This window comes from Salvelinus fontinalis, chromosome 2, assembly GCF_029448725.1.
Source record: "Salvelinus fontinalis isolate EN_2023a chromosome 2, ASM2944872v1, whole genome shotgun sequence".
Lineage (NCBI taxonomy): Eukaryota > Metazoa > Chordata > Actinopteri > Salmoniformes > Salmonidae > Salvelinus > Salvelinus fontinalis.
Window position 1 is genome coordinate 70,236,156 of NC_074666.1, and position 13,478 is coordinate 70,249,633.

Sequence of the window (13,478 nt, forward strand, 5' to 3'; positions counted from 1 at the left end):
CATCGACTCGTACTGGTACCCTGTGTATATAGCCAAGTTATCGTTACTCATTGTGCATTTATTCCTTTTGTTATTATTTAAAAAAATGTTCTCTCTGCATTGTTGGGAAGGGTCCATAAGTAAGCATTTCACCTGTTGTTTATGCATGTGACAAATAACATTTTATTTTATTTGACACATCTGATCCCAATCAGATTTTCATGCCTCTCTCACTCTATTCCTCCATCTCTCGATCTGTTTATGGTATTCACTCCTTCTTCCTTTCTGTAGAGTCATAGGGCAAAGACAACAAGGAAAGGAACAAGGAAATACAAAAACAAAGTAATATTGGATGCAGAAAATCACTATCACACAAAAATGTAATGTACTAGGGCCCTGTAAAATCCTCGTTGCAGAGAACGCGGACGGAATCACGGAATTAAATCGAAATTCAGCAATATTCAAAAATGTATAGAACTTAGTAGGGAATCTCCCCATTTTTCAGCTGGTCATTCAGCACAGCACCATTTCCGTTTCCATTCAATTGAACATTCCAGAACGTACAAACGTACTGAACGCAGCCCAGGAAGGAAATGCTCTTCAGGTCAGTGTGTGCGCGGTCACCGTGTGTGTGCGTGTATCTGTGTGTGTGTATGCTTATTTGCCTATGTATGTCTGTCTCTCTCTCTCTGTGTGTGTGTGTGTACAGATGTAGGATCTTTATTTGAGCCAGTTTGCTACAGAAGGAAAATAATTCTGCAGCAATAGGAAATGTGAATTATTATGTGGATTATAATGAATACACATTTTTTGTAGGGGTTGATACATCTTTCCTAAGGGAAAATCAAGTCTTACATTTCAAAGTGGAAATTTCCTGCAACCGGCTGGATCAAATTAAGATCATACATCTGTATATGCTACATGTGTTAACCTTTTGACTGTCCCTGTCGTAACTCAGGAGGGAGCGAGACCTGCATGGAGAGCATTAGCCAGGGCCTCGTGGGATTCAGTGTGTCCTGGCCTGGCTGTAGTAGTCAGTGAGTCAGTGTGTTATTACTGGAGCCGTAGACCCAGCTGCCCTACTACCCTGATGCAGATGTTATGTATTCACACATCAGCAGTGTTTGTTGTGTTCTGTGAGCAGTGTGTGTGTGTTTTTAGAAGTGTGTGTAAGGCCAACAGAAGCTATGACGCATAGGAATAGGGGTAGTGAGATGTGTGTGTGTGTGTGTGTGTGTGTGTGTGTGTGTGTGTGTGTGTGTGTGTGTGTGTGTGTGTGTGTGTGTGAAGTATTAGCTCTACCTGAAAGGCAACACATGGTTTGATTGCTTACTCTGTGTACCCTTTCAAGGTCAGAGGGAAAGAGACATAATTATATATACTCCTCCATTGGGTTATTGCATGAATGCCAGATGCCTAAAAATGTAGTAGATGAGGAATTCATTCAGGATGTAATCAAAGCTATGGCAGATGAGAAGAGCTCTTAACTCAAACCTACGGTAAGATACTGTAGATATAAGAGCTATTTTGTAGTTCCCACTTTCTTCTGTCACAAGAAAATCAATAGGAAGGTGACCTGCATTTTTTGGGGTTGAAACTGTGCCATGATCCGTTTGTGCATTTCAGCAAGCCTTCTTCAGATTTACAGATAGGGAATGTGTCTATGTTGACTGTGTCCCAGTCAGTGCTCCGCTGTCTGTGGATGATTTATCGAAGAGGCCAAGTAATTTTTTATTTTATTTTTTTTTCTAACTAGGCAAGTCAGTTAAGAACAAATTCTTATTTTCAATGACGGCATAGGAGCAGTGGGTTAACTGCCTTGTTCAGGGGCAGAACAACAGATTTTTACCTTGTCAGCTCAGGGATTCAATCTTGCAACCTTTTGGTTACAAGTCTAACACTCTAACCACTAGGCTACCTGCCGTTATAAAGGCAGCCAGCTAAGTTCTCCTGGTGCTGCTGCTGTCGTGGGAACTGATAACATAACCTTGGCGTTTGCATGTTCTGTATCATGTAAGTCCTTGCAAGGCGTAAGTGTGTGTATTTAAGAGAGAGGAAGAGAGAAAGGCAGAGAGAGAGTGTGTGTGCGTGTGTGTGTGTGTGGTTCTGACTATGCACGTGCTGAGCCTGACTGCAGACTTGTGATGTGTTCTATTTAATGAGTAACCAAACATAGTGACAGTCTGTTCAAGAGGAGAGAGAAGGAAATGTTTTTTTCTCAGTGACACAGTAAAATATCAGGGTTATCCATTTTAAATGTAACCTTAATTTAACTTTAAAGTAACTCAGTCATAAAAGTCCAGTTGTCTACCTTTATTTTATAAAATACCCTTGGCAATTAATAGCCCTGGTATATTACCATTCATCTTATTCATATCTACAGTACCATACCATACAATACAAACAGCTACTCTGTTTATTATCTATGCATAGTCACTTTACCTCTACCTACATGTACATATTACCTCAATTACCTTAACTACCTTGTACCCCTGCACATTGACTCAGTACTGGTACTCCTTGTATATAGCCTCCTTATTGTTATTTTACTGTGTTACTATTTCCTTTTATTTGTGCTAATTTTCTTTTAAACTTTGTATTGTTGGGAAAGGGCTTGTAAGTAAGCATTTCACGGTAAAGTCTGCACCTGTTGTATTCGGTGCATGTGACAAATACAATATATATATACAGTGCATTCGAAAAAGTATTCAGACCTCTTACCCTTTCCCACATTTTGTTACGTGCCAGCCTTATTCTAAAATGGATTAAATTTTTTTTTAAAGTGTCCTCATCAATCTACACACAATACCCCATAATGACAAAGCAAAAACAGGTTTTTAGAAGTTTTAATTTATTATAAATAAAAAACAGAAATACCTTATTTACATAAGTATTCAGAACCTTTGCTATGAGACTTGAAATATAGCTCAGGTTCATGCTGTTTCCATTGATCATCCATGATCACCTGTGGTAAATTCAATTGATTGGACATGATTTGGTAAGGCACACACCTGTCTATATAAGGTCCCACAGTTGACAATGCATGTCAGATCAAAAACCAAGCCATGAGGTTGAAGGAATTGTCCGTAGAGCTCCGAGACAGGATTGTATCAAGACACAGATATGGGGAAGGGTACCAAAACATTTCTGCAGCATTGAAGGTCCCCAAGAACACAGTGGCCTCCATCGTTCTTAAATGGAAGATGTTTGGAATCACCAAGACTCTTCCTAGAGTTGGCCGCACGGCCAAACTGAGCAATTGGGGGAGAAGGGCCTTGTTCAGGGAGGTGACCAAACACCTGATGGTCACTCTGACAGAGCTCCAGAGTTCCTGTGTGGAGATGGGAGAACATTCCAGAAGGACAACCATCTTTACAGCACTTCACCAATCAGGCCTTTATGGTAGAGTGGCCAGACGGAAGCCCTCCTCAGTAAAAGGCACATGACAACCCGCTTGGAGTTTGCCAAAAGGAACCTAAAGGAATCTCAGACCATGAGAAACAAGAACAACTCAGCCAGGGTCAACCCATCTAACATGTCAACTCAGGGAGAGTGCTTGATTGGACAAACTGAACTAAACTGTGTGTGTGTGTGTGTGTGTGTGTGTGTGTGTGTGTGTGTGTGTGTGTGTGTGTGTGTGTGTGTGTGTGTGTGTGTGTGTGTGTGTGTGTGTGTGTGTGTGTGTGTCTAGTCAGTTGTACAACTGAATACATTCAACCAAAATGTATCTTCCTCATTTAACCCAACCCCTCTGAATCAGAGAGGTCCAGGGGGCAACTGCTGAGCATGGAGTTTGCTTCTGTGTAGTCACTTGAGATTAATTGCATATTATTGTGTCAACTACAGTACCATAAAAATCTAACAGAATCTCACGGATGTATTAGACTTAGGAAAGACACAACTGTGTTAGAAATAGTACAAAATCTAAATATGGTGACCTGTACTTTTGCTCAAGAACTTTTCTGGCCTACTGCCTGTTTTTTGACAGAATTACTTCAATTGTGTTTTGTTTCCTGTACTTTAAAAACAGACCATTATGAATCTAAAGCTCACAGCGTTCCTCTCCCAAAATATCTGCATAGTGACATGATGGACAGAGGAAAGAAAGAAAGCGAGAGAGAAAGAAGGAGAGAGAGAAAGAAAGAAAGAAAATAAAGAGAGAGAGAGAGAGAGAAAGTTAGATAGTGATAAAGGAAGAGAGAGAGGAGAGGTAGAGGGAGCAAGAGCCTCATTTAAACAGCTACAGTATCTGTTTCTCCCTCCCTCATTCTCTCTCACTCTCTGTCTTTTACACACTCCCTTCGTCTCTACTTCAAAGGGAGCAGTGCAGTGTCTGTTGTGAAGAGCCCAGGGCTCTCTGCAGACACATGTTAACTAATAAGAAGCAGTGACATAAAATACTCTGTCTGGGCTGCAGGGAGGTGTGTGTGTGTGTGTGTGTGTGTGTGTGTGTGTGTGTGTGTGTGTGTGTGTGTGTGTGTGTGTGTGTGTGTGTGTGTGTGTGTGTGTGTGTGTGTGTGTGTGTGTGTGTGTGTGTGTGCGTGTGTGTGTTTATACATGTGCGTGTTTGATCCCACTGTCCTTGATGCGCTCCATAGCTACGCCTGTCCCAGCTTAATGTTGTCCTTTTATTTTTCTGCTACAGTAAAAAATGATGTTTCTGTTGCGCTGGTGGTGTGAAAACAGCAACATCAGAGACCATGAAGTCGTCACAGACCCAGTCACGTCGACACACTACTAACCCCTCCCCCCCACACTCCTATCACCCTATCCCAGCCGGCTGTGACGTCACGGACAGGGAGTCAGGGAGGACAGCGGTGAGCTACAGTACAACTGTCGTACAACACTCTGTTTGTTCCCATCTGATTTTATTCAACAATTATTTGAAACTAGGCAAGTCAATTATAGGAAGCACTACCACAGCCCAACCAAGAGGCAAAACACAGCAACACTATAAAACAATGCATCACATTGTCGTAGTTTAGCTAATACTCCTGCTAGGGACCTACACAGCAGAGGAGGCTGGAGGGAGGAGCTATAGGAGGGCGAGCTCATTGTAATGGCTGGAATGGAATAAATGGAATGGTATCAAATACATCAAACATATGGACACCACATGTTGGATCCGCTCCATTCCAGCCGTTACAATGAGCTCCTCCCACCAGCCTCCTCTGATACACAGTCAGTCCATACTAAACTTGGTCTGTTGTGAGAAGCTAGATTACCTCTGCTCCCCCCTTTCCCCTTTTATTTTCCCCTCCTCTTCCCCTTTTCTCACTATTCCTGGAGGGAGGGAGAGCAAAGCGAATCACTTTGAAGACTAATTGAGGATTAAAGACCTTATAGCACAGTCAGGGTAACATGTACCAGAAGAGGCAGTGAGGGGAAGATACAGTATGTTATAGGATTACACTTAAGACAATATACCTAAGACAATCATGTGGCTTCTTTGTCTCAGCAAGACACACACATACTGTATACACACATGTCTGCCGACACACACACACACCACAGGAGGCTGCTGACGGAGGACGGCTCATAATAATGTTTGGAACGGTGCAAATAGAATGTCATCAAACACGTGGAAACCATGTGTTGATGAATTTGAAACTATTCCACTATTCCGCGCCATTCATTATAACAAGCCCGTCCTCCCCCAATTAAGGTGCCACCAACCTCCTGAGATACACACAAATTTACCACATTTCCCATGTGCATGTACACGCAAATGTACCCACATATCAATTACATGACACGCAAACGTACCCACATATCAATTACATGATTGTTTTTGTTTAGAAACAGTCAAATAATTCAGTTCCAAGACAGTTGTAATTTTTGTGAGAACACAAATCAAAATGTTATGGATGGCTGCGAGACCAACATGGAGGTAGGTTAGTATGCTGGAGTGTTATGGACGGCTGCGAGGCCAACATGGAGGTAGGTTAGTATGCTGGAGTGTTATGGACGGCTGCGAGGCCAACATGGAGGTAGGTTAGTATGCTGGAGTGTTATGGACGGCTGCGAGGCCAACATGGAGGTAGGTTAGTATGCTGGAGTGTTATGGACGGCTGCGAGGCCAACATGGAGGTAGGTTAGTATGCTGGAGTGTTATGGACGGCTGCGAGGCCAACATGGAGGTAGGTTAGTATGCTGGAGTGTTATGGACGGCTGCGAGGCCAACATGGAGGTAGGTTAGTATGCTGGAGTGTTATGGACGGCTGCGAGGCCAACATGGAGGTAGGTTAGTATGCTGGAGTGTTATGGACGGCTGCGAGGCCAACATGGAGGTAGGTTAGTATGCTGGAGTGTTATGGAAGGCTGAGAGGCCAACATGGAGGTAGGTTAGTATGCTGGAGTGTTATGGACGGCTGCGAGGCCAACATGGAGGTAGGTTAGTATGCTGGAGTGTTATGGACGGCTGAGAGGCCAACATGGAGGTAGGTTAGTATGCTGGAGTGTTATGAACGGCTGCGAGGCCAACATGGAGGTAGGTTAGTATGCTGGAGTGTTATGGACGGCTGCGAGGCCAACATGGAGGTAGGTTAGTATGCTGGAGTGTTATGGACGGCTGCGAGGCCAACATGGAGGTAGGTTAGTATGCTGGAGTGTTATGGACGGCTGAGAGGCCAACATGGAGGTAGGTTAGTATGCTGGAGTGTTATGGACGGCTGAGAGGCCAACATGGAGGTAGGTTAGTATGCTGGAGTGTTATGGACGGCTGCGAGGCCAACATGGAGGTAGGTTAGTATGCTGGAGTGTTATGGACGGCTGCGAGGCCAACATGGAGGTAGGTTAGTATGCTGGAGTGTTATGGACGGCTGCGAGGCCAACATGGAGGTAGGTTAGTATGCTGGAGTGTTATGGACGGCTGCGAGGCCAACATGGAGGTAGGTTAGTATGCTGGAGTGTTATGGACGGCTGCGAGGCCAACATGGAGATAGGTTAGTATGCTGGAGTGTGTAGCTCCAGGACTTCTATGGCTCTGGTCCTGGAGAACACATGACCATGGAAACCTCTGAGCCTTTTGCAGTATAAACAGACCGGAGGCCTTGCCAAGCCAAGGCCTCTGAGCTCTCTGTGCAGTACACACTCTCTCTCTGTACAATGATGCATGCCACCAAGGTGTAGATCAAGAAACTGATCGAAGCTCAGTTGGTTTTCTCTCCCTAAAAAGTTAAGTGTAGGATTCATGGAGGAAAAACTGATCCGAGATCTGTGCCAAGAGGGCCGAGGCAGCTTCTATCTAAAACCCACCTGTCAAATAATGTGTCCTCCCTTTCTATATGGTCAGACTGAGAAGCTATTGTAGACCTATTACAAACCTAATATCCAACATCCACAACCACCTTCGGATGTCTTAATGTGTTTACAGCTCCCAGTCCCCGACCTGCACTACAGCATGTGATTTTGCTTGTGTTCATGCTTGGCAAACCTAAGCGTTTAAAGAATGTATAAAAGTCCACTATAAGCCAACCAGTAGCCACTTACTTCCTCTTCTCAACCATATTATGCTGGCATAGGAAGAGGTTCTGTGATGTAATACTGGTGTTACTGTGGAAGCAATACTTCCATGGATCTGTGTAGTGTCTGTTATGGCAGCACGAGACTAAGGAATGACAAGCCAGCACTACACATCATGCGAGGCTATTACACACCAGCAATAATCAACTTCTCATCAAAGTCTTTGTGTGCAGTTATAGCCTTATTGTTACCTACATTTATAACATGAACTATAACAGTTATCAATGTAGTTGCATTACACATGTCACAAATGTTGACAAAACACTTTTAAGGAACACAAAACAATTATTGTGGTGATGTTGATGCGCATGTGTGTAGGCCTGCTAGGTGTTACAGTACACACACCTGTTATGCGTCCCCCCACAAGGTCTTAGTCATGGTAAATACCAGATTTGTGTGGTAAAAGATTACAGTCCTCGTTTTAACATGGTAGTGAATGTGTGATAGGGTTAACAGCATGGAAAACTACTGGCCTTGGAAATGTGAGCCTGATAGGTGCATGATGTGAACACCAATGAGCAGTATGCACATTATTCTTATTGGTGGTAACACTTTACATTGAAGTTTCCTTATTAGAGAGTAATTACATTCAATAACAAGAACATAGAGATCGTGGAATATCTACATTTTGTTGAATGGAAAGGGTTTGTTTTGCATTATGGCCAAACCATTGTGTAGCAATTTATACAGGGTGAGTACACGTTTGCTTATCTTTTCATACGTGAGTTAGTGGGACAACATACCTTACATCAACTAGAGCGCCGTAACTAATATATATTTAGCAATGTCCAATGTAAACTCGAGAGTGCCCTGTCCACCCAGGTATGACGTGGGCTGCTACATCAGCACCTTGGATACGGGCACACCATTCACCAAAGAGCTCCTGCCCCGTTTTCAGCCAATCAGCGGAGTGTTTTCTCGATAGGAGATCAACCCCACCCCCTTCGCTTCCAACTGTATCGTTCCGCTTTGGGAATGTCCTTTCCGACAGAGCTGTAGATTTGACTGAAATTGCCAAATGCAACCCCCATTTCTTTTACTCATCATTTTCAAACTGCCATTCTCTGATCTAACAGTTTGTGTTTGCTCTAGCATGGTAACAACGCATGGTTATTGCGGTTTCATGGGTGAGCGTGTAAGCGTGTATTCAGCTCAACAAATTGCTCCCTCATTATTTTAAAACATGTCAAATAAATGAGTCGGAAGCACTTGGCAATACCAGTTAACCTATTCGAATGCAAGTATTCCATATCATAGCCTTGTCGAGGCAATAGGGGAGATATATCTCGGCTGAAATGACTGATACGCTGATCTAAATCACTTTGGATGTCAAGCAAAGGCACATAATCTATCAACCATGCATCACTGAAAATACATAATCAAAAGATACTATATGCAAATTACATAATTTATCATATGTCTGACTTCATAATCGATGTATTTTTGTCTGCTGTCAGAGACATAGGAAAAGTGTGACGCAAATGTTCTTGTTATGGGCGTCTCTTCATTTTTATGCCTTGGATTGACAGTATAACTAACCAATACACTTTCGAGTTTGTACATTTCCAGCAGGCTGGATTCCCCAACTTGACCAATTGCAGGCCCAGATTTGGTGCTCGTATTGTTTTGACCTCTGAAACCGCATCACCGCCTACCTCGTGCCCATGGCGGAGGAAAGCTATAAATATAGGCGCATGACAGCCGACTGGGACGAAGTTGTAAAACTCCCAGGTAGAAGGGAAACATTCTGCAAGCCTGCTGAAAGGGGGAAACGCCAAAAAAACTAAAAATCTAAACTAAAGCAAAATAAATAACGATAACCTATCGACGTCTACACGTACTGGAACACTTTTTTATGTTAATATTATACTATATGTGAAGAAAGTATTTATATCTATCCTACACTTCTATTTGCACTAACGGTACTTCAACTACTGAGAATCTTTATTTTGTACGAAAAAGTAAGTATTGCTTTTGGCTCAATTACTCTGCGTGTTCGATTGGATATCCATCAATCATCTATAGCACAGTATTCTTGATGAACTATTTACCCCAGATTATATCGCAGGGGTTTTTAATCAAGTTGATTTGCTGCGTCAGTCCCCAAAGTTAGGGAGGGGTAGCCTAACTAACTGAAACGTGTGTGAGAGAGAAAGACGGGATATGAGCTAAATAGTCATCTACATTTGCTTGACTATCAAGACTGACTGTCAAATTATTGAAAGAAGAAACTTGCGGAGTGGCAATAGGCTATGCACGGAATTATGTTATCTCTTTTTTTGGCCCCGTTATTAAATCTCCAGGTCGGAAAGAATTAACAGTATATCAAGTGGTAATTTATAGGTCCGCAGAGATTATAAAAAAAAGGTAACTGCTCACACTGCCTCAAACGAACAAAACCACCCGCTGTTGGGCAGAAAACTGTCTATTTCGTAATGACCGAGTATGATTGTTTATTGGATACAGCTTATTTAGCATTTTCTTCTGTACTTGGCCATATCCAAAATGAATAGACTAGTTGTTACATTTTGCTAAACCGTTTATGTTGACACTGTTCTGATAATAGCAACACCTAACCTTTATATCCCCTGCCTCGCCTAGTCGACGTTCACTGCTACATTTTAATCAGCATTCCAAGTAGTGCGAGTTGAGAGCCGCCAATCTGATACAATATTTACAGGGTACATTCTTCTATCGCCAGCCTGATTGCTAATATGTAACCGTTCTGTAAAAAAAAGTGCAGTATGCCTTTCCGAATGTAACTGCGACTCTGTGACGTTGGCAACATTGTAAGGAGGCTAGCTATTTATTATGTAACACGATCAGTTCTAGTGCTTCACTATAGCTTCGTATTGATAAAACAGCACAGCTCTTTCTGTGGAGATTTCTAAAATTCTGAAAATAGTTTGTCTATTGTGAAATCTTTAGGTTGTTCATATTGAGTTGTAGATATGCAGACACATTCACTAGATCCCCTTGCTTGTCATGGCTATTTATAAACTAGGTCGTTCTGTTCCATAGCGTGACATTGCATTGTTAAAGATGATTCAGGCTATATACGTTGATACTGAATAAGGCATTGTTCGGGAAAGCGCTTGTAAGGGTTTCACTACTGTTTTACACCTGCTGTTTCCTGTGCATGTGAAAAATAAACGTTGAGACTTGAAACAAGACAGAGAAGAGGTGAACGCTTGATCCGTCATAGCATACTAGTTGATTTGAGTGTTCAAACTGCAATTCTATTCTAGATGTTTCCCTCAGGAAGTAAAGGGTTAACGTTTAAAGGGCATTTTATTGCATTCCTTTACAAAGTCTGCAGTAGTAGGCTCAACCTGAGTCAAGTAGGTGAGGACATTGCCACCCACATCTTTGAGAAGTGTTGCCTGTTTACAAAATGTTGTCCAGTTATACCGAATGTTACTAAAGTAATGCAAATTCTTTACATGGCTTGTATCTAGTGGAGGAATGGTTCATGCCTTTTAATGTCTTATTGTTTTCCATATCTCTCTGAACAATATGCTAATCATTTATCTTCTTTTTCAGGAAAAAACAAGGCTCAACCTGTGGAAGAACGCCTCTTGCGACTAGCACTTTAGTTTTTAGATCAGTTCCACAAAGCTCTAGTTCCTTTTGCCTGGTGTTGACCCAACCATCACACCCTACCCTGCCTGGGAAGCACCTACGCCACCCACCACAGATACGTAAAGCAACTCAACAGGACGCAGCTGCCGACACCTCTTCTCGCACCCGGAGCAGTTCAGCAGCCAGCTATGCAGCTTGAAATCCAAGTAGCCCTCAACTTCGTCATCTCCTACCTTTACAACAAGCTGCCACGGCGACGGGTCAACATCTTCGGCGAGGAGCTTGAGAGGCAGCTCAAAGGGAAGTATGAGGGCCACTGGTACCCAGACAAGCCATACAAGGGCTCTGGATTCAGGTGCATCCACGTAGGGGAGAAGGTGGACCCGGTGGTAGAGAAGGCAGCCAAAGAGAGTGGCCTGGACATTGAGGATGTGCGCCACAATCTGCCTCAGGACCTCAGTGTGTGGATCGACCCCTTCGAGGTATCCTACCAGATCGGGGAGAAGGGGCCCGTCAAGGTGCTGTACGTGGACGACAGCAATGAGAGCAGCCCCAGTGGGCTGGAGCTGGACAAGGAGATCAAGAACAGTTTCAACCCTGAGGCCCAGGTCTTCATGCCCATCAGTGAGCCTGTGGTGGGCCCCTCTCCGACTTCCAGCTCTCCTTCGCCTCCCTTCGGCCACTCGGCTGCTGTCAGCCCCACCTTCATGCCACGCTCCAACCAGCCTTTAACCTTCACCACCGCCACCTTCGCCGCCACCAAATTCGGCTCCACCAAAATGAAGAGCAGCAGCCGCAACAACCAGAACGGCAACGGTGGCCAAGGCGGACAGGGTCAGAAGGTGTCCCGCACCTCGCCCACCAACCTGGGCCTGAATGTGAACACGCTGCTGAAGCAGAAAGCCATCTCCACCTCCATGCACTCTCTGTACGGTTTGGGCCTGGGCCAGCAGCAGCAGGCCTCAGCCCTCAGCCCCAACGCCAAGGAGTTTGTGTTCCCCAACCTCCAGGGCCAGGGGAGCCCGAGTGCCCTATTCCCCGGCGACAGCTCCCTCGGCCTCAGCCCGCTGCAGTACAGCAATGCCTTCGACGTGTTTGCGGCCTACGGAGGTCTCAACGACAAGTCCCTTATGGACGGCTTGAATTTCAGCTTGAACAACATGCAGTATTCGAACCAGCAATTCCAGCCAGTGATGGCCAATTAGTACACAAAGATACTACAGTACTAGTACACAGAAATGACCAGAGATATGTGATATGGGGGGAAAAAAGACTAAACGCACATCAAAAAATACAATAGGAAACAGAATTTCCAGGAAAAATTGAAAGTGACTTGTTGTCAACTGTAAGATTTGTGTACAAGTCCAAGCGCATGAGCCTGAGGGTGAAAGGACTTTGCCCCCTTGAGTTATCTTTTTTTTACGATGAAGCTTGTAGTACAAGATGTCCAAGCTTGGTTACCTTAACTTCGACATGCATCATTATTTCTTTTGCCAACCAAGCACAGAAATTATTTTTTACGTGACTGTTTTAAAGATAAAGAAGAAAACAATACAAGTCATGGCCTCTTTCAGTATTTAAGACATAACTGGACATGCCAATTTTCCAAGGATTGGCATTAATAAGTGGGATTTCCTGGTCTTTTTTCTAATTGTATAATTTAATTTAGTACAGAGTTTGTAAAATATCAGAGTATATATTGTTTCTACGACATGGTACTGCATTTATATCTTTTTACTACTACAGTGATCCGTGATGGCTGCAGCGACTTTATGTTCTTTTTTTAAATTGAAATTGTGAAATGAATCCCTCTAAAAAACATTGACAATTCTAAAGATTGTGTACAGAATATTCCGTAGTGGGATTTAAGAATATTTGCTTTTTTGAAAAACAAGAGTTGTATTTTCTGTTAAGAGTTTAAAGATTTTTGCTATATTATGGACAAAATGTAATCGTATATTAATTTTGTACCTACATTGTGCAATACTTGATAAAACAAACGGTATAACAAAGTATTTGGAGTCAGTGTCTTACATGTTAAGCGGAACTGATCATTTAATAAGTTTGTATTAAAAAGCTTAAATTTACACGTCTATCTTCTCATTGGTAGTCTGGTCTTGTTGATTGGACAATGGACATATGTATGAAGGCAATATTATCCAGTTTTCCATATGCCATTGAATTGTAAAGTACACACACTTTATCGTAGCCATAGGAGTCCTAGCCTATCCTTCAGTGCCTAATGTACCTCTGGTCCGCATACTCCTGGTGCACTGGCTCAAGACCTTGCTCTTGACACATGGTTCAAACCTGCAGTGTAACTTGTCATTTGCAAAGACCTCGCATAGTATAAAGTACTGACATGTCAGCATGGTGCTATTGGTAAGACTGCA

General features: G+C 43.1%; 1 protein-coding gene and 1 long non-coding RNA gene across 2 annotated transcripts; both read left to right on the forward strand.

The window, feature by feature from the left end:
- Positions 1–1,366: 1,366 nt before the first annotated feature.
- Positions 1,367–4,797, forward strand: LOC129824439 (uncharacterized). The gene is made up of 2 exons (XR_008754753.1): positions 1,367–1,478; positions 4,625–4,797. It is a non-coding gene; the product is annotated as an uncharacterized LOC129824439 (long non-coding RNA).
- A 4,319-nt stretch (positions 4,798–9,116) lies between these two features.
- On the forward strand, positions 9,117–13,172 carry LOC129824434 (protein Tob1-like). The gene is made up of 2 exons (XM_055884089.1): positions 9,117–9,464; positions 11,047–13,172. Exon 2 carries the CDS (start codon positions 11,274–11,276, stop codon positions 12,288–12,290), a length of 1,017 nt encoding a protein of 338 aa, XP_055740064.1. The 5' UTR covers positions 9,117–9,464; positions 11,047–11,273; the 3' UTR covers positions 12,291–13,172.
- The last annotated feature ends 306 nt before the right edge of the window (positions 13,173–13,478 follow it).

Excerpts from the sequence above, each read along its gene's own strand:
- LOC129824434 (XM_055884089.1), top strand. The coding sequence starts at position 11,274 with ATGCAGCTTGAAATCCAAGTAGCCCTCAACTTCGTCATCTCCTACCTT.